We start from the raw sequence: 25,215 nt of genomic DNA, 5'->3' as shown, positions 1-25,215 counted from the left end.
GAAGGACGGAGATCAGTATGTCCAAACTGTGGCAATGCTGAGACCATACACTTTTTAGGTACCACTGCATTTTCCTCGTGTAGTCTTGCATATGGTACGAGAAGGATGCAGGAGGCCATGTAACCCAAAGCCTGCAGGAATTTCCTTGCAGATAGCCGAGTTAAAGTTGCCAAGGTTCTGAAAGTTGAAGCCAGCTGTAATTGTTTTTCGGATGTCAGAAATGCCATCTGGGTTGTGTTGTTTAGAAGTGCACCCAGAAAAGCTATCTGTTGTGATGGGATTAAATTTGACTTTATGTTTACAGAGAATCCCAGGAACTTGAGAAGGTTCTGTACAAATTCTAGATGCTGGAGTAAGACATCCTTGCGGTTTGCCTGAATTAGACAATCGTCCAGATAAGGGTAAATTTGTATTCCCTTGAGTCTGCAGTAAGCTACTACTGGAGCCAGGCATTTGGTGAAGACCCTGGGCGCAGTAGACAATCCAAAGGGCAGCGCAGAGAATTGAAAGTGCCTCGATCCGGCCTTGAACCGGAGGTATTTTCTGCGATCCTGCCTGATGGGAATGTGTAAATATGTCTCCTTTAAATCCAAAGTTACCATCCATGCATCTTTGGACAGCATTGGAAGTAGCTGCTGTAGAGTAAGCATCTTGAATTTTGGAATCTCTAGAAAGGTATTCAAGACCGACAGATCCAGAATGGGTCTCCATGAGTTTTGCTTCCTTGGGACTAGAAAGAGCCTCGAGTAAAAACCTTTTCCCATCTCTGAAAGTGGAACCAGTTCTATGGCATTCATAGCCAAAAGAGCTTCCACCTGGTTTAAGGCCTCTGTCCATTGATGTTTTGGAAGGTCTGGCCATCCGCTTGGCCTTGGCAAGGTATGAAAATGGAATTTGTAACCTCTTAAAATCACATCCAAAACCCACTTGTCTTGGGTTGAGTCCAATTTTGATAAAAAAGAGAGTTTTCCTCCGAGAGGGGCTTCCAGGCAAGAAGTTCCTGTAGCCCAACAGAGGGAGTCATTGAGTTTGTTTCCTTTGAGTTTGTGACCTGTCCTCTCCTCCCCTAGGGGTGGAAGCAGTCCACTGTCTTGATCTATAAGAAGCTTGTGTTTGAGGCCTTCCTCTGGAGCGTCTATATCTACCCCTCTGAGGCCTGTCTGAAGTGGGAAAGGACCAATTTTTTGAAGGCCAATTCCTGCAAAATCTAGGTGGCTGTACTTGTAAGAAATCTTTAAGTGTTTGCATGGATTTCGCCTTATCCTCCATCTTTTTAATCACCTCTTCAGCTTTTGATCCAAGCAAAACATTATGCTGAACAGGAGCATCCAATAATTTAGCCTTTACTTGTTCAGGCAAATTTTGTTACTTTAGCCATGCATGCCTTCTAATAACTGTGCCAGAGACCGCAGCCCTACAAGAAGCCTCCAAGGCATCAAATCCACAGTTTAAACCAAGCTTCCCAACTTGTTCAGTGGCATGCAATAAGTCATGTAATTCCTTATCTGCACAGGCAGAAATGGAAGTAAGCTTTTGTTTTAAAACAGACAAGAGAAATTGCGGGTATTTAAACATATGAAACTGACAGTTTAAGGCCCTAATGGACAAAGTAGCAGAAGTGTACACCTTTTTGCCCCATCTCTCTAAGGATCGAGAATCCTTTTCAGTAGGAATGGGATTTTTGGCAGAAGCAGCCTTAACTCCCTTAGGACCCTGAGAAATGGTTTCAGGGTCAGCAGAAGGGTTCTTGTATAAAAACTGATGGGAATCAGGAACCCTGTAATATCTATCAGGCTTAACAGGAGCAGGAGGAAGAGAGTCAGGGATTAAGTTAGCCTCCGAAAAGGCATCATCCACAATATCCAAAACAAGAGGAATAGCCAGGGGTCTATGTTGGGGAAGAAGAAGAAAATCCCTCAGTCTTTTCTTAGATTCCGTGTACTCCTGTCCTTCCCAGTGGAAATGTTCCCTCATTTCATGCAAAGTTTCCCCAAAAGAGAAATCCTCAGGGGGAGAAGCTGAAGGAATGGATTCTTCAGCATCAGAATCCTCATAAGGAGGGAAAGAATATTCCTGATCAGAAGAAGAAACTGAAGAAACAGAAGCTTGATCAGAGGAATCATAATAAACATCCTGCCTTGGCCTTTTATCTGGAGGGGGATGTGAACCCCTAATCATAGTAAGTAAATCCTCCGCCATCTTGAGTAACTGTTTCCGTGACTTGGGAGCCGGTTCAGAGGAGGCCTGTGTTGTAGTCTTTGATTTAGGAGTCTTTGCCTTTGCCTTTATTAGAAGCTGAGTAGGCCTGAAAACCCCTTCGGTAGCCGGTACTTGCACAGCGGCTCCAGATCCATCCGGAGCGTTGTCCGAAGGTCCTGCAACAGAAATATTTAAAGGCCTGGTTGGCTCCTCATGAGTGTCCGTTTCGGCCGTTGGTTCTGAAATGGCCGACGACAGGGGCTGCAAAAGCGCCTCACTGACGACGGCCGAACCTGAAGCTGGCTCCGCTTGTGCGCCATCATCAGATTTGGACCTCGGAGGCCTGTCTTTATCCTTGCGACGTTTGTGAACTCCGGTAGCCGGAACCGTATCAGATGACATTTTGTAGTTAAAGCACCTACCGAAGTAATGAAAAGCAAAATCGTACCTTTGCTTAATTGTACGTTGATTGAATCTAGCACAAAACCGACAACTAGCTACGTCGTGGTCAGGGCCTAAGCAAGGAATACTGTAAGAATGAAAATCCTTATGAGGTATTTGCTTCCCACATGAAATACAATTATTAACTTTTTCTGACATCGGAGTGGAGCAAGAAAAAAGTTTCCCCAACGGGGTACTTAGCTTTGAGTGGAGAAGAAAATCTTCGGACTGAAGTACATCAGGAAAAATCGTCAGGAGTCAGCCGACCGGCACTTGCGAACTGCTATCACCACATGGCAAGAAAGACTGGAGATGATGGCGTCGGCTGTCAGCTTTGTACTCCTGGTGCTCTGACGTCAGGGAGCATGGTTGAACAGCCGACGCCGGACCCAGACTGGGATTCTGGCCAACCGAGGGCTGCCTGCCGGCAGGGGAGAACCCTACAGTCATGACTGCAACAGTGAAACACGATGAATATCTGTAACTATGTTCATGTTTCACTGTTGCAATCATTATATTTGGGTAGAGTCCCAAAGCTATGGTTGGGAGGCTGGATCTAAAAACACCATTAGGAGCGGCTATGAGGCCCTGCAGAACTGCAGTGGCAAAGCCTGCCCTGGATTTAGAGTAGAGTGGCAGATAGTACTTTTTAAAGGTGTGCACTGAACTCCAAGTAGCAGCCTCTAAAATGTCCTTGGTAGTTACTCCCCCGAGAAAGGCTGCTGAAGTGGCTGCAGCTCTGGTTGAATAGGGTCTAATGTCCTAAGGCACTGGCTTGCCATGGTGTACATAGCAGAAATTAATGCAGTGGCCTATCCACTTTGAAATATTCTGCTTTGAGATAGCCTTTCCTTGTGATCCTGCAGCATACGTCACTAGTAATTGCTGTCTTTCTGAAAACTTTGGTTTTGTCCAAGTAGAACCTATGTTGTCTGTGTACGTCCAAGCAGAATTCTCTCCCCCTTGTTCTGTGGATTCAGATAAAAAGTTGGCAGGTGAATAGTTTGGTTGAGCCACACTGGACACCACCTTAGGCATAAATGTTGGGTTTGTCCTAGAGAGACCCTGTCTGGATAAAAAATGATAAAAGGTTCCACAGCCATGAGTGCCTGTAGCTCTGAAACTCATCTTGCAGATATTATTGCTAGGAGCAGAGCTGTTTTCCAAGATAAAAACTTTATATTAGCAGTAGCAGCTGGCTCAAAAGGAGGCAGGGTAAGTTTTTCAAAGACGTAGTTGAGGTCCCAATGCAGGCATTGGTGATCTCCTTGGAGGCCTTAAATTTTTGGCTCCTCTGAGGTACTGCTATAAGGGATGCGAAAAGATTGGTGGCTCTGTATTGTAATGAGCCGAAATGGCAGAGGCATGAATTTTAATAGATGAAAAAGATAAGCCTTTTGTCCAGCATCTCAGTTAAGTATTGCAAAATCTGATGAATACTTGGCACAGCTGTATCAGTTCCTTGTGCCTGGTTCCAAGCAGAGAATCTCTTCCATTTTCCAGCATAAGATTTTCTAGTACTAGGCCTTCTGGCTTCCAAAATGACATCCATCACAGCTTTACTGACAGGTGTGTTTTGCATGACTACATTATCCGCCATGCTGCCAGGTTTAAAGTCCTGAGTTGGCTGTGCAGGATCTGATTGTTTCGCTGGGACAGTAGATGAGGTATTTGAGGTAAGGTCCAACCTGGGCATTGAGACAAGTTCCTTAGCATTGGATACCAGTACTGGCGGGGCCAGTCTGGGGCAATCAGTATCATCTTTGGCTTCTCCTGTCTGACCTTTAGGAGTACCTTGGGGAGGAGAGGCAGTGGGGGAAAGACATATACTGATAGGTTTTTCCAGCTGAAAGATAGGGCGTCCACTTTCTATGCTTGTCTGTGATAAATCCTTGTGCAGAATCTTTTTAGTTGGTAGTTGTGAGGGGAGGCAAATAGATCTATGTCCGGGCATCCCCATTTCCTTGTTATGCTGAAGACTTGTGGATCCAGCTGCCACTCGTGGGGATCCATGAGGTTTCTGCTTAGTTAGTCTGCCAGAGTATTTTTCCTTCCTGGCAGGAATTGTGCCTGCAATTAATAATGCAATTAAATAATGGTAAGTCAGTGCTGTGTCACACAAAGTCATGGCTAGTCTGCAAAGGGGGTAAGAATGTGTGCCCCCCTGCTTGTTTATATACCACATGACCGTGGTGCTGTATCAGTAGTTGTCCTGGATGAAGTAGGTCCTTGAAGGCTGTCAGGGCATTTTGAACAGCTAGCATCTCCTTTTGATTGATATGTAGATGCATTTGGTTTGAGGTCCATGTGCCCTGAATGCATCTTCCTGCCATGTGGGCCCCCCATGCATAATCTGATGCAACCGTTGTTAGTGTCTGCCTGGCAGGGGGTAATGTGAATGGCTGTCCCTTGTTTTGGTGACAAGCCTTTGCCCACCATAGAAATTCCTGTTGCAGGCAGGGAATGAGAGTAACCATTGTTTCCAGGCTGTGGCAATGTTGAGTCCAAACACTTTTTAGGTACCATTGAAGTTTCCTCATATGCAGTCTTGCATATGGAATTAGTAGGATGCAGGATGCCATGAAGCTCAAAGCGTGCAGAATTTTTCTTGAAGATAACTGGGACTTTGCTGCCAACATTTTGAAATAGGTAGTCAGTTGCCTTATCTGGGCAGTTGTACTTAAGCTTGCACCCAGGAATATTTTCACAAACGCCAGATGCTGTAGAAGAATGTCCTTGTTCTCTGCTTGAATTAAACAGTCGTCCAAGTAAGGATATATTTGTATTCCTCTGTCTGCAGAATGCAATTACTGGTGCCAGGCACTTTGTAAAGACCCTGGGTGCAGTAGATAAGCCAAAGGGCAGTGCAGAAAATTGGTAATGCATTGAACCCGCCTTGAATCTGAGGTATCTTCTGCATATTTGTCTGATTGGGACATGCAGGTATGCCCCTTTTAGGTCTAAAGTCATAAGCCAAGCGTTCTTGCCCAGCATGGGCAGAAGCTGCTGCAAAGTCAACATCTTGCATTTTGGTATATCCAGGAATATGTTCAGAATAGAGAGGTCCAGTATTGGCCTTGTCCTTTCTGGGTACCAAGAACAGTCGAGTAAAATCCTTGGTCCCTGCTCTTGCTCTGGTACTTGTTGAATGGCCCCCATGTCCATGAGAGATGAGACTTGTTTTTGTGCCTCTGCCCATTGATTTTTTGGCAGATCTGGCCAGCCGTTTGCCTTTGGCAGGGTATGGAAATGGAACTTGTAGCCTTGTGACATGATATTTAGAACCCACTTGTCCTGGGTTATAATGTGCCAATTTTGAAGTGCTAATTCTCCCCCTAAGGGTGCTGCCAGGAGATAAGTGCTTGGTGCAGGCATTTCTGGATAATTAAACCGGCGTCCAAAATAGTTTAAAGCAAAATCACACCGATGCTTAATAGTGCGTTGGTTAAATCTAGCATAAAACCGACAACTAGAAATGTTGTGATCAGGGCCTAGGCAAGGAATACAGTAAGAATGAAAATCCATGAGGTATTTGCTTTCCACAAGAAATGCAATTATTAACTTTTTCTGACATCGGTCTGGAGCAAGTAAAAAGTTTCCACAATGGGGTACTTAGCTTTATGAAGACTTCGGATCAAACTCGAACACGAAAATCTCAGGAGTCGGCCGACCAGCACTTGTGAACTGCTTCTGCTTCGGGTACCGCGAGGCAAGAAAGACTAAGGAAAATGGCGTTGGCTGCGTCTTTTATACCTCTGACGACCTGACGTCAGGGAAGGGGCGACAACAGCTGACATAAGACCCAGGACTTTGGAATTCAGGCCGACTGAGGGCAACCTGCCAGCAGGATTACCCAAATGTAATGACTGCAATAGTGAAACACGAAGAACATCCATAGGCCTAAGGCAGACGGGCTTTTTCCATCTTGTACCCAACCTGGCTAGTGTGTCCAATTTAGAAACGAAAAGAGACAAAGCATCAATGGAAGCATTCAGAAAGGAAGACGAAGGGATCCACAAGGTCACAAATGCGCATCAAGGCATGACACCTCAATGCCTGAACCTGCTGCTCTAGCTACCTGTTCAAACGCGTGCGAGATCAACCTCATGGACAAGTTGGATATTTATTCCAGGGTTGTGAACTGCGAGGCCACTTTGTCCCTGACCTCGTCAGACAACAGTCCTGTGAGCGTCCGAGAGTTCGGAGATCAGGTCCCCCTGGAGCCTCATAAAATGTGCCAAATAATTCAGGGATCGTACAGCAAAAGTTCCTGATGCAAAAACACGCTTCCCAAGTCTGTCCATCGCCCGGGAATCCCTGTTGGGTGGGTGGACAGCAGGACTTTCCTCAGCAAAGTCCTTTTTCGTGGCCACCACCACCATAGCATCAACAGGTAACCCTTTGGACCAGTGTGGGTTCACCTCGGGAGGGGAAAGAATTTTGTCTGGTCTCCGAGGGATTGACTCAATGGGATCAAGATTCGTCCATGCGCGTTGCACGAAGAGCTCGTCGGCATGTGGGTTCAACCAAGAGTTAGGCCAGGCACGAAAAGCCTGCAGGAACACGGACTCCTCAGATGAAGGGTTGGAGGGCATCCAGTCACCTCTGCTTCAACATCTCCAGGATGTCTACAAAGGAGACATCAGAAGGTGACCATGGGGACCCTTCACCATCATCGTAATCAGTGTCTTCCGTTAAGGACTCCTCAGGTGAGTCCACGTGCTTCCTCTTGCATGTCTTCTTACGAGGGGGCTCTTCAGTGGGGTTCTCTGAGGAGGACTTAGAAGAGCGGGTACTCTGAACAGGAGTGTCCTGTGGCTTCTCTGCCCAGTGTCCCGGGGAGGTGGCGTGTAACAGTTGCAGCTCTGCAGGCGAAAATTGGGGTTCTGACATCAAGGGAGTGCTACCAGAAACAAAAGCTCGCCATCGTGTGGAAGGCAGGCTTGCCCGAAGAGGGATGAGAGCCCAGAACCAAAACAACCTCAGGACCAGGGTCACGCCCCGCTCGGACAGACCCACCCCCATGGATGGAGCCTCAAGCAGGATCAGCGCAGACACGGCCATAGACGCAGAGGGAAGAACTAACGAGAGAGTCTGCACCATACCCTAGGCCGACACGCCCATCCCCCAATCACCAGATTGACGAAGGAGCGGTTCGGTGGGAACAGAAAACCAAAGGGACAAACTCTGAGCTGGCGTGAGATGTACCGTAGGCGCCAAGGAGATGGGTTCCAAAGGATGTCGGAGCAGAAGGTTTCAGAACAGAGATGGTTGGAGTGTAAGATGGAGTCCGTGGATAAGGCAACCCAAGTCCTGTAGGTGGATGGGTCTTGGTAAGTGAGGGAGTCCCCCAGGCTTCCAGCAGCTGGTCTACAAGACGCACTACGTCATGTTCCAAAAGGCTCCTGGTGGATCTAGTGGATAACTCCAGAGTCAGGACGATCGAGAAAAGGGCTATACGCTTGGCTCAGAAACTGGTCTACAGAGGGGGAGTATCGGGTGTGTGGTGCAAGGTCTGCTGGCACCAAAGTCTCTAGTTTTGAGACCAGAAGCAAAGGGGTCAGATCCATTGAGGTCAGTATAACGCTTGGTGCCGAAATGGCACTGAGCCAAAACGTTTGATTTCAAAATGGAAACTGATGGTGTAGTCGAAGGTTGCCCTGAGCTGAAGTAGCTACAAGTGCCAAATTCGAAGTAGGCGTAGTAGGATCCATGATCCGTGCCGGAGGTAGGACTGGTGCCAAAACCGGCATCGAAGGTTTTGAGATGGTTGGAGCTGAAAAAGGCGGAGCCAACGAGGCAGATTTATGCTCAGATGACAACTTAGTGACCTTAGATTTCCCAGGCTTGGTCTGATCACCCGATGGTGAAGGAGGAACAGAATGGGATCTCTTTGTCCTTAGGAGGAGGGGTTGAGACCTCCATCGCAGAAATGGCCTCTGAGAAGGGAGACTTTAGTAACCCCTTTAGAATGAGTTTATTTTTGCGTTCATTAAGAGTGTGTTGGCTGAAACTCTGACAAATATCACATGAAGGCTGCACCGAAAGGTGGGCCACTCCCAAACAGTATACACAGTCATCAGGAGAATCACTGTTAGGTAACTTGCCTATACAAGTAGTACAACGCTTAAAGCCTGAAGTATCCTTCTTACCAATATCTTGGTAGAAAAAAACCACTACAGTCAACCGTATAATCCAACTACATGAAGTCAACTCCATTCAAAAAAAAATCACAAAATACCAGCAATATAACAATACACTTGTATGAAGAGAAGAAAGGGAAATGCTTGAATAAAGGTAAAAGCTAACAGATTAAACAGGAGAAATACCAACTATGGTATTGAAATACCACAAGGGTAAAGGAAAAGGCCATACCAACAATGGTACTTGAAGTTTACCAACGGTAACAACTGGTAGAGTGGAAAGAATAAGGTCAGACAGAAGAAACTACACTAGCAATACTAATAGATATCCAAAAAATTTTTCACGTACATCAAAAAAAGATTTCACTTCGCTGAGAGCTCGGCTGAAACGCAGCTTTATGGCTTCGTGGCAAATGAGATCTGAGGTAACAGGGAGAAGGGCAACCTGGGTAGAGACTTGGCTCGAGAGCTTTTTTTGACTGGCGCGAGCTTGGTAATAGGCCGACTCGGTTCTGAGGGCTTTGGAACCGAGCCCATCAGTGATGAATGGAAAGAAAATTATCAGATTAAAAAGGTTTTGTGTTACCATTTGTTTTCTGAAGAATATGACGTCTGAAATTCAAATGCCGGACATTTACTAGAATTCAATTCTTCTGTGATTTGCCACAAAAATCCCGAAACCCCACATATTTAATGAGGAATAGAACAAAAATGAGGTATAAATTCACAAGTGGCGGTGGCTAGGGACTTTAGGCTCTTTTTACCTGTACCCAAGGTAGAGGGTTTGAGCCAGAGTACCTGTAGCCACCAGGTGTATTCACTTGGGACCATTCTCACACGCACACTCATCCACCAGTTGTTCACATCATTACATAGAGAAAAAGCAGCTCTCTGCAAGCAGAATTGGCAGAAACTGTTCATGAAGAAAATACCTTTAACTTAAGTTCACAAGCAGGATAACTCAGTTTCCTTCCCACTCCATGCAGTTCACATGCAGCTCCATGGAGTACCTTAAAATCAGTTCATACGCAGCTCAGTGCAGTACCAGAGCAGTTTCTACATGAAATGCGTGCACATGAGCCCTTGAGTTCAATTCAGACAGACTGAGCTGACATCACAGCGCACATGATGACATCAGCTCAAAAAGGGCAACAGAAAAGTTTTTAAAAAGCTGGAAAAAAAATCGGAAATGAAGGGATGCCACTGGGGAATGATTTGGACCCCAAAAACTCTGCAAAAACAGAGTAATTTGGCATAGTTGAGAGGTATGACAGAAATCACTTCAGTGTTTTTACTTTGCAGTGTTTTTAATCTATACTGAACGACCAGAATTAGAAAAATACCAAAATGAAGATAGAAAGGCCTAAAATCTACCAAACTGCAGCAAGAACTATTAATAAACTTTTTTTTTTTTTTTTACTAAATCTAGCTAAAGAAAAACTAGAAATGGAAAACTGAGTATAACTTCTCAGTGCACGAGAGCACAGCTATCCAAAAAAACTTCCTACTTGAAAATCGCTGCGAGTTCCCCGAACATCCGAAGCATTCGAGTGGCAAACGAGATCAGAGTATCAGAGGTACAAACTAGGGAATTATGGGCTGGAAAGGAGTCAGAACTCTGGGACTGATAAGCTTTGAGACGGACGCTGAGGTCAGATCAGACAACTCACATGACTGAACAAATGAAGAGACAACACTGGACACACTTTTACAGTGGGGTTGCACTTTCTACATCCTCCCCCCTTTCAGTGCTGAAGGTTCTGTCCACATAGTGATTTTAAATGTACTACCTCCAAAGAAGCCCCAACCTGAAAAATAAGGAATAACTAATACTCTTTCTTTAGTGTTGGCTTAACCTTGGAGGTACTATGTTTAGAGATTGATGACTTAAGGATACTGACTCCACACTATGAGGCATAGCAGGGTGGACCTACCCTCACACACATTTGCATAAGGATTTCCTGCTTTTTCATTTACCACTATAGTGTACTGAACAGTGGTAAGTTTGTCAGTGATAGACCACAGATAGCAAAATTTAACTTTAGGACACTAAAATAGACCTTCTAACAGTACTCCAACACAGACATGGTATTGCATGTGGGATCTTCACTCCACTACCCTCTCCAAGAACTTGTAACTACCATCATTCTCCTGGTACTGAAGCAGGTCAGGAATTTCTTTATCAAGCATCTGTGGGTGGCTGAACTAAATTTCTAGAGCTTAAGGCAGTGCTCCACAACATGCTATTCTACCAGATTGAGGAGATAATGCCAACACCACTCTTGGCTCACAAGTCTGCCACAGTGACACTTAAGTTTAGGTAGCAAACGTGGAAACTTTTCAATGAAGACTCTGGATCACTATCTGCATTGTGCAAGAGACAAAAATGTCAGCCTTAAGAGCTGGAGGCACTCTCCTAGTGCAGTGCATGACATTTCAGTATACCAGTGTAGCTCCCCCCACACACCATCCCCCACAGTGCAGAATTTATTCATCTGCAGACTCGCCTAATGACAGACTACCAATCAGTAGTGCTTCTGTTAACTTTATACTTTTTTTTTTGCCTTCTTAAAAGCAGAGATGGTAGAGAGAAACAAGCTGGAGTATTACATAACTTCCATAATGGAAAGCACATCAGCCTTCTTTCAGGCATCTTCAATAACCTTCTGGAAGGGCTCTCTAAATAAGATCATCCTTTTTATATTCAAATGGAGCATAAAAATGGCGTGTTACAGTGTCTCATGGAAGAAAAGTCTGTCCTGTGAAGACAGGCGCCAATACTACATCATCTGTCATCAAATCTGCCATATAAATTGTGTAATGAGACTCGCAGGATCTAAAAAACACAACACATTAAGATACACTTCCACAGCCTTCCACATCTCAGAGTTAGGAAAGTATAGCAACTTTTTCCATTACACTGTCAGTAAGGGAAGGGTGCAACTGAGGCATGTGGAACAGAAGAGAGGCTTCAACTTCAGTGGGTCTGAGGAATAAATTATTATTGAATCTATTCAAAGCATTGGACTCCACACTGCAGACCTGTGGCCAAATAATGGTGCTTTTGAAAAGTATACCAAGCAATGATAGCACAAAAGAAATTTGCTTTGAGTAGCCTGGTAAAAAGTGAACATTCAATAAGGAGAGCCTGTACAAAATATAACTGGTCTATCAAATTGCTGAATTACCTGAACATGGATGTCTTTAAGCAGTAAATATGGTATCTTTGATAAGATTACCAGTGAACAGTAATTTCTTTGGGTGAGTGCAGATCAATTCAATGAATGCAACAGCAGAAAATCACAACAGCAAGTTACATTTACCAAAAAGCAGACAACAAAAGCTATGCAATTAGTCAATCAGAACACCCAACAAAAAGCTCACATGTACACACAGGGAACATATAGGCTCCTAACAGAGCCATAACAGCTGAGAACTGAACTGCAAAAGCAAATTCTCTACAAAAGCAGCACTAACTTCTGTACCACTTTGCTAGTCACACCAAGTAAAAGTGCAAACAAGCATTATTATTGTGGGGGTTACAGCACTCCACATCTTCCACAAGCAAGACAGAGGACCTGCACCCCCCCCTCCCAAAATGATATAACCAGTTCAAAGACTGCTGCATCCTGTGACAAAGAAAAGTTTCCCCCATTATGGAAACAGTGTTAGATCGATATACAAAAAACTAAAAATGCATGCCACAGTTACACTTCACATAAAAAAATTCAACCTTTTTCACACTTTCATTACCATTAAAACCACTTGTAACTAACCTAACCTAATCTTCAAAGTGAAGTAATTTACAGCTACAAAACAACTGCTTTGCTTGCACAGGTTGAATGATTGACTACTGCACTCAACCTCCTACTGAATGATTAAAACATTTACAGAATGTCAATTTCAACTACAATTCAGATAACTGTATACACTTCACGTAACAGATTACTCCTATCCAGGATTACTTCTTCAGGCAGAAAAAGAAAATACAGGCACTTTTGGCAGAGAGGAAGAAAAATTGGACCCCACCAATCTGGACTTAAACAGTCAAAGGAAGGTTACTCAACAGGAAAGTTAACATGCCAGTAGGATTGGTTATCTCGACTTTTCTGACTTACAGCTAACAGCCACTAGGACAAGGATTTCAGGAACCAATGGACAAGGATTTCAGGAACCAATGGCCAAGCAGACCCCGAAACCATCTTTAATAGAAAATACAGAGTGCTGCATGCTCAAATGATGCACGCAGCTATGGAAGCAGAGCATGCAGTGAGGGACAGCTTACTGTCTAGCTCCATTGGTAAAGCCAACTTGATGGGCAGCACTTGCCTCAACTACTCAAGTTGTTGCTGGTCTTTCGGCGTTCTCCCAGTAAGGGGTCGCCACAGCAGAACTCCAGTCCGCTAATGATTGGCAGTAGATTTTTATGAAACGCCGAGGTGCCCAACCTTCAATGAAGGCACGCCCATTTACGCACGCATGTCTTTCAAGCGCTACCTAACCGCAGGGAGGACATGCAGACTCCACACAGAATGCCCTCCCCAAGCCAAACCAAGAATCGAATGGGAGAACCTCTTGCTGTGAGGTAACAACGCTACCGCCGTACCACCGTGGCATCTCACAACTACTCAAGTATCTTCCATAAAAAAAAATTTCTGAAACTAGTGTGGGGAAGAGGTTGTGGAAAGAGAAGTGCAGACCATCACCTTAGCTGGCAAGAGATTCTTGACTTGGAGAAGATTGGGCTCGAAAGCTTCCTTCCTGGGTTCAGAGATGAGATCCAGAGACTTGCTCCTTGGGTTTCATGGCCCATTTGCAACACAGGTGCTTAGGCATTATTCTGTCCCTGCACACAGAAAGGCCGCAACAAATATACCTGGACCACTTCCCAACAGGAGGTGATGGAGACACTTCTCTTATCAGTCTCAAAGCTATCTCAAGACAATATACAGGATGACACTGAAAAGGAGGATGAGAGATCATAGTGGAATTCAACAATGAAACAGGCCTGAGCTTAGATATGGCCTAACACTCCTTAACTTCTGCTTTCCTGTTTCTGTCTGAGATAATGAGAGAGGCCATGAGACCATTACAAGGACTAGGACCCCCCCCATCACTATCATGAACCAGAAATCAAATCCTCAAGCTTGTACCAGTGTCAAGTAACATTGTTGAAGCGCTGGCACTTTTAACAGTCAACACCGATGAGGTTCCTGGAAGAAAAAACCCAGCAATTCCAGTAGTTACCTTTACTTTTAATATGGTGACTATATGAATACTTTTGAAAGTCTATGCTTTTCAGACAAATAGGATGTTTTCTATAAGGCACATTTGGGGATCTTTAGCATCTAAGTGACTAGAAAGAACTGGGGGATTCTAAGAATGCATGTTTATTTGGACTGAAGAGAAAGCGGATGCTCTAAACAGAAAAGTGGAAGGCTTATTCCCAAAGTATAAAACTTGACTTTTAAAGCAGCGACCAATTAAGATGAAAGCTGCATGTACTACAGTGTTAAAAAGTGATCCACTAACTACAGAGGTGCCATAAAAATAAGACCGATTTCCAAAATGCACTGAGTTACTGTACTATATATCCTGGAAAGAAAATAAGGATACTTGTAAATTAATGAAACACACAACAATCATACCTTAATGCTGCATGCAAGTGCCTTTCCATCATCCCCTTTGTACAGTAGTTTCATTCCCCTCAGGGTCTCCATGGCTTTTATAAAATCTGAATTTTCTATGTACTGGATATATGCATCAAAAGTCTGAAGTCCTCCAAGGGAGAAAAAATTTTTCCCTGCTGTATCTTCTCGGTAGGGATCAAGCATAGGGACATCTATGTTCCGTACTGTACCAAATATTGCAAATACATTTTTAACAATTTCTTCACAAGGTTTTTCTCCATTTGATTCTCTCGAGGCAAACCACTTGCAAGGAAGCCCTTCAATATGGAGGGTATCAGGTAACAGGTTAGCAAGGTCATCATACCTGCCTTCTCTGCTTTTGAAAAAGGACTCCCAATCTTGTGGAGTTGGATATTCATACTGTGCTTCAGCAGCCAAAACTCTCAAGCCTCCATTTATATCAACAGTCCTTCCATGAAGTTTTGCAATAACAGTTCTGAGTAAACCTTTATTTTCTACCTCACCCTCAAAACGGATGAAGTCTGCAGTGCTTTTGGAAACTTTAAGGTTTAGGAATAGATCTGGATATACCATATCTTTTAATTTTTCCATCACTTCCCAATTAGAAATAGATCTGCTGGGTTCTTTGAATTCAGGAAGCATTACAGTCATTGTCAACCTTGCTATTGGTTTCATATACAGACACTGAGAAGCATACAGCTCTACTCCTTCAGAGGTATCATGCACTATGGTGGTAGCCATCGTAACAGCAATTACCTGCAGAAAAAAAAAATCAAATGTGACAAACATCTGGATTAACAGTTAAGATCAATGAAGACAGACATTACTATACAGAATACACTGGGGAAGTGGAGAGAAAATAACAGTTGCTAAAAGCAAAAAATGCATCAAAATTTCCACATGTACCCTAGACAAACAACTTAACCCAATAAGTTCGCAACAATGCTTATAGCGTAAGCAGATATTTATACTTGTTAGCTAGTAATATCCATCTGGAAAATTTCATTTTCAACACTAGTCCAGGGAGAAGTCACCATACAATTAAAACATACACCAAGCTAGAGTTTTAAAACCAATGCAAGAGAGAAACAAATTTTAGTAGATTTCAAAAACAAACATGCATCTACACCATAAGAGAACAGTGAAATTCTTGTGCAAGATACTGCACACAACATGGATGCACATATGAAGATTCGAGAAACAGCTGATAGGTCAGACATGAAGGATACTAATGGGTGAATTTGTTTAGGATGAAAAGTTATATGATGAGGATGACAGAAGCTATTTCACAAATCCGGGTTCCATCTAGACAGAAAAGGAGTCTTTAAAGGAATGCTTACTAGGAATGCATCCATGCTAAATGGGTGTTCCATATTTGCCAATGTGGAATTCAAATTTTGCTTTTGTACTTAGGAAAAGTAACCAGACATATTACTGAAGACCAGAGCTTCTGAGGAGACTTACTCAAGGCAAACAGTTTGAAAGAAGGAAAGACAAATAACAGCATAGAGAAGTTTCTGAACACACAGCTTAGTTACCACAATCTGACTAAATTACAACCACTGTACACCATGTAATGACGAACAGTGATGGATTCTTATCAAGGTAGTTTCAGTGAATCTGGACAATCCTGTTGAAAGTCTTATCAGGTTTCTGTTGCAGGAATAACGACAAATATACCCAAATCAAACTTCAGTTGGCTAAATGCAAATGCTTCCTGAATAGCACTGACAGCTGCTGCTTAATTCTTAAACAAAACTCTATTTACAGATGAATGGTAAGCGCTTTCACCGGCACCAATACGCCAGCTTCTTCAGACCAAATTCAAACAAGTCAAACAGTCCCCACTCATTTTATATATTTACAGAAACATCCAATTAGTGAATAATTGATTAATGACCATGCAAATTAATGAAACAAGATTTTTCTTAAAAAAACCCTTTGACAGTGCCTTTTTCGTGGATTTAACAGTTTTTCATCTGTCTTTTTGGGCTAGCTGCTGCTTAATTACAATCATCAGCTACAACAGGTTTCATTAAGTTTTCTTTCACAACAAAATGGCTGACACCCTTCTCAACTAAAACTTGACTAACTCCTCTCTCGCTTACACATCCACCACATACCCTTATATTTTTTCTACTTACTTCCCCATATGTAACCCTGCATTCCTCGGACTACTCAGCTGTCTTTACTATGTTTCAGCATCCACTCTTCCTGGAAATGGTACTTGAATATTGTAAACAGAAACATTTGGTACACTGTTTCATAGTATGCATGTCTGCTTAATCTCAAAAAAAAAATCAACGTCATATATACAAAAAAATGCTTGGCTACTTGCTACCTTTTTCCCTTGCTTACTTAGTTTGTAACCTTGGGCTTAACTTGAAATGGACATGGAGATCAGCATTCCCCATGTTTAACTACCAACCAATAAATCACATTTTTCTTTTTACATACTTCAATTAAGGTAGATCAGACTACAACTGTCAACATATACACTCTGCTGGACTGTGTGTGTGTGTGTGTGTGTGTGTGTGTGTGTGTGTGTGTGTGTGTGTGTGTGTGTGTGTGTGTGTGTGTGTGTGTGTGTGAGAGAGAGAGAGAAACAGAAGCTGGTTTAGGGGGGAAAACTCATGGACTTCATTTTTAAACATTGAGGTAAAGGCCCTGTTGCTTAGCCAGGACAGGAAAAGAAAGCATAAAAGCAAATTGGAACCAACATTCCAGTGAGCTGTCTGCTAAGTCAATACCAAAAATTTCCACATACTGAATAAGTACATAACTCCTACAGTATCTGGATATAAAAATTAACAGACCAGAAGAGGGCAACACATGGAACTCTGATGTGAAACTGTTTTAATGGAGACTGTGCTACTCCACCTTACTGCCAGAGTTCTACTGTTCAAGTAACTCAAAAACTGTCTAGTTACACTTGAAGCCATTATCCAGGACTGTGAGTGAAACATTGCCAAGGGCTTTACAGATCTAAGAATACTACACAGCTTTTCCAGTCATGTTCATCACAAGTGTATTAAAACCTAGGACAATAGCACATGTACCATGACTATAAAGCCTGCTGGTTCTTAAAAATAATAGAATTTATTAAGTATTCCAGTAATTGGAGTACATATATTTCTCAAAATCTAGTGAGATGGGTAGCAACAATGCAATAGGATGGCAGTTACTGACTGATGCTAAAAAAAACATTCTAGTGTAGAGGAATAACAGATGGTTTCCAGCAGATTGGGACTTTTCCTTCTTAGATGGGCACTATTTATGCAAAGAGTGACCAGGCATCAGGCAGACCAAGCTGTGAGCTGCAGGGATTTCAAGTAAAATATCAAGAACCAATAAATTTTTTTTTTTTTTTTTTTTTTTTAGTAGTTTGAATCCTGTATAAACCAAACTCGGTCTCCAACATACATCAAAGTTTAGTGGATATGAAAAAGTGCCTCAATTCTTGTTTTGATGGTGTAATACAAAGCCATGGAAACTGCTGACAACACTGCCATCATCCAGTTGACTAGTACTTACTTGTATACCTTTTAACCCAGTTAGGGAGATGAACCATGTGGATTTTTTTTTTACTAATGTTGTATGCAACTACAGTAAACTGCCCACCCTACCCCCAACACATCTGAAATTCATGGAAGTTCACACTGAATGGTGCATCAGCTAGCACTGCTGCTTCACGGTGCTTGGTTATCTGGTTAAGTTTCCAGAAGTAGTGCTTTCAGTGTGGAGTCTGCATGTCCTCCCAGTTACTGAGCCAGTGTGAATTTTCCAACAGGGTTACCGGTTTCCTCCCACATCCCAAAGAATTGGCCAGCAGTGAAATGGTGTTGTTCCAAAGTACACCAAGTGCATGGGAACTGTATTTCTCCTGGAAATGGACTGGCATCATGTTCAACATTGGTTCCACATCTTACAAGTACTATTTATTAAGAAAGCATATGTTTCCTTCTCGACCAATGAAAAGAATAAGGCAGGTATCAGAAAAAACATGTATGAAGAAATGAACTACATAATAAAAAAGCTAACAGACAAAATAACATGACAGAGGAACAGCAGCAATTCATGCTTGAATTATGTAAAGCAAAGGTCTTGCAAAAGCAGAAACAAGGTGTGGGAGAAAGAATATATAGTGGACCACCAGACCACAGACACCTAAGAAACAAATTTACCTTCATCCAAAGAACTCCAGTAATGCTATTTTGCTGAGAAGCACGACATTATGCTAAACGTACTTCAAATCATTCTGGACAGACATCACACACCTCAAAAATAAAAGCACAAGGACTCTCAAAGCTCACTTTATGGGCCATATCTCTGGATGAGCAGCCAATTTCAGAAATAATTTTAACTCGAATTAAAACAGTCAATAGAAACACCTGTGCTGCTACAGTCGACCTCTCCAAATGTTTCATCAGCCCATACAATACGCTTTCACTCTTCGTATGCTCAACACGAGGGCTTTAAAAGCTAGGAAAAGTGGAAAAGCACATCATTCCTTAAAGGCAGAATGAAACCAAAACAGAGTTGAGTATGTAGAAAGCATCCCCATTAACAAAAGCCTCAGTGAAGACATGACCGATAACGCGCATAAGGATAGACCACTTGCTCTTCTTACACACAGACCAAATATCGAACTACATTCTCAGAGACTCCCAACCAAAACACTTGAAAATATGGTTCGTTTACAACTGTCCAGCTTAATGAAGCACTCTATTCTGTTTAGCAGTATTTTCATGTTTTAATTTTCAAACTTGTACATGGTTTGCAAAAAAAAAAACAAACAATGTCTGTTTCCCCAACTCCCATTGGCAACTGTTCAGTAATTCTTAAGCATCTACTCTTCAGTTTAACACCTGAAACAGCCAAATCCTGACTAGCTCCAACTCACATTACAGTACCCATTTCAGTGATATCCATCACTTTCCATAGCAAAGTCTAAAACGGTCATTTCCTAAACAACTCCCTCAATAATGACAGACACTCGTGTGATAGCTACTTAACATGCTCAAGAAAGAGAGATTCTCAGATAACACTGTTTATAAAATATTTTAACTAGCCTAACTTTTTAGTTGCTCCTGTATGGATAGAGTCCCATATATACCCTTGCCCTATATTACTCTTTCCTTTTTACCGCCACTCATCCAAGTACCATAGCCATGGAAGCAATCTGTTCAAATTCTTGCCTCTGTCCTTTCCCCAACCCATCTTCTTCCTCTAACTCCAGATCTTCCACCTCCTCTTTTGTGGGCCTCTCTTCTTTCCTTGTGATTTTCATTGCCAGTGACAATTATCCATGTTAACTAATCCTCACTTTTGTATGCACCTCAACAGGAATGTGGCTTCTGTTCAGTCCCCCTCCACTCATTTTCTAGCCTACCTTGATGCCCCATCCTATTTCTGTAAATCACCCATTTGAAATATCCTACTGACCTCCACCTACTTACTGAACTTAGAAGGGGATGATCCATATCTTCTGCATTTGTCCTCCACACACCCTCTACCATGGCCCTTGTACCCCCTTAATGATTTTTTTTTTAATCTTATTCCACTTTATATTATAGTTTTGCACCTAGCACCTTGCCATGAAAGGATGTTGAACTGCCAATATGTACATCAAAATATCAAGTGGCCCAATCCCCCCCTTTATCCTTCAGTACAGCCACACATTCCCAACTTAGTTTTGGTATCTCCCCAAATCATATGAGATCTTTTACCTTACCAATAATCTGTCTATAAGGTTTCAGAAGGGCTGCACCAAGCACAACATAAGGGGAAGTACATGCCAAAGTACAACTGTTTAAGAACTTACTCCAACAGTAGATGTCCTATTGATCGCTGTTGCAGTATTCCAAAACCAGTGGGTTATCACTGCTGAGTGACCAGGATACCAAAGCTTAACCTTCCCTTGGTCGTCTGGAAAGTCTTTGGCACAAAGGACTGACAGATGAAAAAGGCCTTGAAGTCGTGTTCTGCTCCTAGGCAAAAGGGGGACTAGGTATGTAGATCTCTGTATAGGATGTGCCTCAAACTTACTCCTCCTGGCTGCCATTTAATACAGATATAGTACAACAATTTAAGTAAAGGTTCCCCAATGGGACTTTTAGAGAGACTATAGTACCAACAATGAAACAATCAGTCCAGCGGACACGTAACCACAGTACAGGCTGGCATCAAGAGAGTCTGAAGATCTATGCTAGTATGTCCATCTACATACACCTACACTTATAAGCTGAGCTTACATGTGTGACCTAAAGAAGGTTATGCTTTGGTACCAGGGCCGGACATTAACAGTGATAACTCACTGGTTTGGAACAGTGATTTCAAGTCAGGACATCTTGCATCTGTTGGTCTAACTACAAATTTAAATGTCTCCATTTCTGCAAGTTTTTCTATCTTAGAGCTACCAAATATGAAAGCTGCATTGACATCTTGCAGCTCGCTGCTATAGTATTTCAACTGACTTTCCCTTACAGATCTGCAGGAATGTCCTACCTATTTTACTAGTGCCACTCATGTTAAACCTTATTGCTTTCACCTTGCCTACATTTACTTTATATCTCCAAATTTGTGCAACTCCTGAAACATTTTTGATGCATCTTCTTAGGGCTGGATAGGGTCAAAAGAACATCACCTGCATAAAGAGGCACTTTTAAGTCTATCTTCCCCCACTTATATCCCCTTTTCTCTAATTGCAAGCGCTATGGTTAAAGGCTTTAAATATAAAGCAAAGGAGACACTAGGCACCCCCCTGCCTTGATCTTCTAATTAGTTTAAAAAACTTTAGATAATTCCCCCATTACCTTCACTCTTGCTCTGAGCCTTAGTGCATGTGTGTTCCCCATCAGCTACACAAAATTATCCTGGAATGTTCACTGCTTCCATCAGTGTAATTAAATATAACGATTCTCTCAAACAGTTTTTCTAATGTAACAGTCAGTTCCCTTCTAATACTCTACTGCATTTTGTATAATCAGTATCCTTATAATGTTCTCAAATGTTCCACACTCAACCATGAATCACATTTGGTCTCAGTCTATCAACTTCATTATTACTGGGGATAATTTATTAGTGGTTATACAACCAAATACTTCATAGTCATGATTTAAGACCATGAAAGAATAAGAAAGTGATCTTAAGATCCTTTCCATCCTTGAGTACTACCGCTATTATACTAGTCTTCTACAATGACAGAATGCGTCCTTCCTTCAACACTTCATAAGGTTAACCAAATTATTTTCAGTCTCTGCCCCTTTCCTCCATATCTCTAAGTATCTTATGACACTAGTGTATTAAAGCTTCTCTGCTCAGCCACTGCCTCTATCTCCTTCTCTGTAATCTCTGCCATTGTGTCTTCCATATTCCTCCTCATATGAGGCAACTGCAACTCTTCCATATATCAATTACTTTCCCTTTCTGCCTCATCAACTAAACTACCTTCCCTTTCTGCCTCAAGGGGTCTTTCCCTGGTATATCTTTCCATAATATTCCCAAAACTGGATCATAACTTCTGTTACAGAATGAGTTTGCCCTCCCATCCTTCTCCAGCTAAAAACACTGCTCTTTCAAATGCCTGCTGCCACAACTTGGCTGACAGAAATCTTACTGTCCCAGGAGTATTGGAGTCATTTCATTCTTTAAATGCACTAGTGTGCTAATACTCTTATTTTGTTGTGGCCACTGCTGTTGATACAAGTAGAATACTCGCTTTTGATGCTGAAGGCTGCAAGTTCTAGTTCCATACCAGGTAAATGGACTGCTGAGGCTGCAGTGCAGCATAAGGGGGGTTGGCTGCACTCCTGACTGTGGCATCTTTTGCACAAGATAAAACAGAGGTCACATCTGAGTTGGCGGCAGCTGAGGTGGATGTAAAAGATCCCACTGCACCTATCAAAAAGGGTAGGGTTTTTTATTGATATATAAAATTACATATTTACATTTACATCTATTTACAAATCTCCACACATTCTAAACTTTAATTTAAGCATCTCCCCACTCTTATCCACAACTAAAACACTTTTTCCAGAATCTTTGTTGAAGTCCATTTTCCACTGTATTTAATTTCATGCAGTCTCTCGTTTCATAGAGTCTGTGAAACAAAATATTATTCTGCCCATTTTCTTCACTTCCTTTTTTTCATGCACCATAACAATCAATTCTATGATGGTCACATTGGCTCAAATTTTAAACTTTTCACCCCATTATGTTTACATATTTCTTTTCCACACATTAACTCTCTCACATTTCAAAAACACATGGTCAGTAGTTTCAAACTCTCCACATTTACTACATATTCTATCTTGCTTTTTCTTGTATGGCATATTTGTCTTATTAGAAAGTTGCCAGTTAAGGCAATCTCCATAAAAAAACATTACATTCTTTAATCTTTTTACACTTTTATCTCATTATGCATCTTTTCTTATTTCTAAATCTTTCCATGGATCAATGCAATAAAATGCTTTCATAAAACATTTAATTACCATGCCTTTCTATTTTTCTCACATACATTTTTTTTATTTTCCATAACAATTTTGTTTTTGTATTCTTTCATATCTTCATTGTACTTGTTAACTTCCATTCTTTCCCACAGTTCTTTGCATTTATACTATAGTATTTCTATCAAGTTATTTTCTTTCATAATTCCTTTTAATACAAGATGCTGCATATACTATTGGGTTTATTAAACCCAAGCTTCCTTGCTCTTCTTTCATATATAGAATCCCTCTTGGCTGGATTCAGTCTACAGCCCCATATAAAAAATATAATCATTAGATCCTTTTCATACTCTATAGTAATCATATAGATTTTCATACTTAAAAGGAATTCTATAGATGTTGGCAACATATGCAACTTTTCCTACTACCATGGTGTTCAACAAGTGTTTTTCTACATGAAAATCTATAGAATTTCCAAAAAAAGTCATATCCTTTACTTCAAATACATTATCCCCACTGTTGTATTCATTCCTTCCCAATATTCCTAATATATCTATATATTTTTCATTGAACTCAATACCCTCCTATCACACCTTCAAAACCAAATCCTTAAATTTTTTTATTTATACTTAAACCAATTTTTTTTAATTTACACAATTTTTCATTTACTTTTTTCCATCCATACTTTATTTTTAACATTTAGTACAATACCATCCGTATATGTATACACTGACAATTATTCTTCCTTCATCATTCTGTATCCACCATTACTTGACATTTTATTAAATTTCCCTTATATTACATACATAACTAATGAGAACTACACTACTAGCTGGGCATCCCTGCTTTATTCCACATTCTACTTTTATTTCCTTTCCAGTCCAGCCATTTACATTTAGTTTCACATAGTTCCTTTCATACAAAGATTTGTAATATTTTATTACACTAAATTCCCCAAAATGATTTATATTGATCAAAGGCTTTACTTGTATCCCCTATCATAACCTTCACTTGTACATTTTTATTTATATCAATTTCTCATTATCCATAACTCTATTTCCTTTTCTTCTGAATACATTTTAGCCACATATTCTATCCATTTTTGTAACCTTTTTATTATTCTCATAAGACTTTTGTAATCTGTATTATTCAATGTTCTAGGTCTCCAACTTATTTCTTTCCTTTTTTAAACAAATTTTATCACTCCTGTGTATTTAATTCCAGTTTCTAACCATTCATTCATAACTTCTACAAAAATAATTTTTTGCCACTCCATTTCTTTATACATACCATATTCAAATCCATCCAATCATGCTGCAGAATTCATGTTAATATCTTTTAGAATTTAGATTCTTTAACAGTTATTTTTGTTCTAAACACTCATTATCTTAGTTATTTAATTTCATCTTTATAATTTTATTTCTTTTAACAAATTTCAATACATATTCTTTAAGTTTGCATATTCCTTCTTGCTGTCTTGTTTTCCTTATTCTTTAATTCTCTTATTTTCCTATTTTACTCAAATGTGGTGCTACCTCTTATTTCCTTGTAAATATTGTTTATATAACAAGTTAATTTTACTTTGATTCAGTTTATATATTTCTTTCAAATAATTTTTCTTCTCTAACAAGTCTCTGAATGTTTCTTGACTTAATATCTTTTATCTCTCTTGTTCCTTCTACATTTTAAAAACACTTGTATTTCTCTTTAAAACTAAGCCACCAAAGAGTCCAATTCTCAAAATTTTCATTCATATTTTTCCATAATTCCACAAGTTCTTTTTTTTTCTGTAAATATAATTCCTTTTCATTAATTCTCTTTATTCCTTTTCCTATTCTTATACATTCATTTTCTTGTACTTTAAGCCATACAACCACATATTCCAAAAATCCAGCATACTAGATTCCTTTTTTAAACTTTTAAACTATCAGATTAAAAATATTCATTTTCTGTCCTAATTTCATTCCTTTTGTAGGTCCAGTGGTTATTCTCCCTTGCACAACTTTCCACTTCTCAATTTCTTTTAACCATTTTATCACAATTGCTCTTTTTCTTAAATTACATTTAAAATCACACACCACTATGTCCATATTTACACAAACATATTTTTATCATTTCTCTGTTACATATGCATATAAAGCTATAATTCTACACACACTTTTCCATCTCAAGTCTATTACTATAATTTGTTCTAGTTTCACTATGGTTACTTCTAATATTTTAATGCTTTCTTAAAATAATATACATATATGTCTAAGCATGTTTGTTTCCCCATGTTCCAAACTACCGCACTATTCCAAAGGTTTTCAGTTTGTGTTCTTCCTCTGTTAATCT

The 25,215-nt window shown here is 40.9% G+C and overlaps 1 protein-coding gene across 1 annotated transcript in view; it reads right to left on the bottom strand.

The window, feature by feature from the left end:
* LOC122789643 (A-kinase anchor protein 17B-like) overlaps nucleotides 1-25,215 on the bottom strand; it is a 699,729-nt gene that overhangs the window by 265,467 nt on the left and 409,047 nt on the right. Inside the window, exon 3 of the mRNA XM_044057053.1 lies at nucleotides 14,432-15,190. Coding sequence (XP_043912988.1) covers nucleotides 14,432-15,190 — 759 coding nt within the window. The remainder of the gene's footprint in view (nucleotides 1-14,431; nucleotides 15,191-25,215) is intronic.

Source organism: Protopterus annectens, chromosome 15.part0 (assembly GCF_019279795.1).
Source record: "Protopterus annectens isolate FY-2018-M chromosome 15.part0, PAN1.0, whole genome shotgun sequence".
NCBI classification, from domain to species: domain Eukaryota; kingdom Metazoa; phylum Chordata; order Ceratodontiformes; family Protopteridae; genus Protopterus; species Protopterus annectens.
Note: the sequence above shows the minus strand (reverse complement) of the source record. Positions and strands in the feature narration are given on the sequence as shown.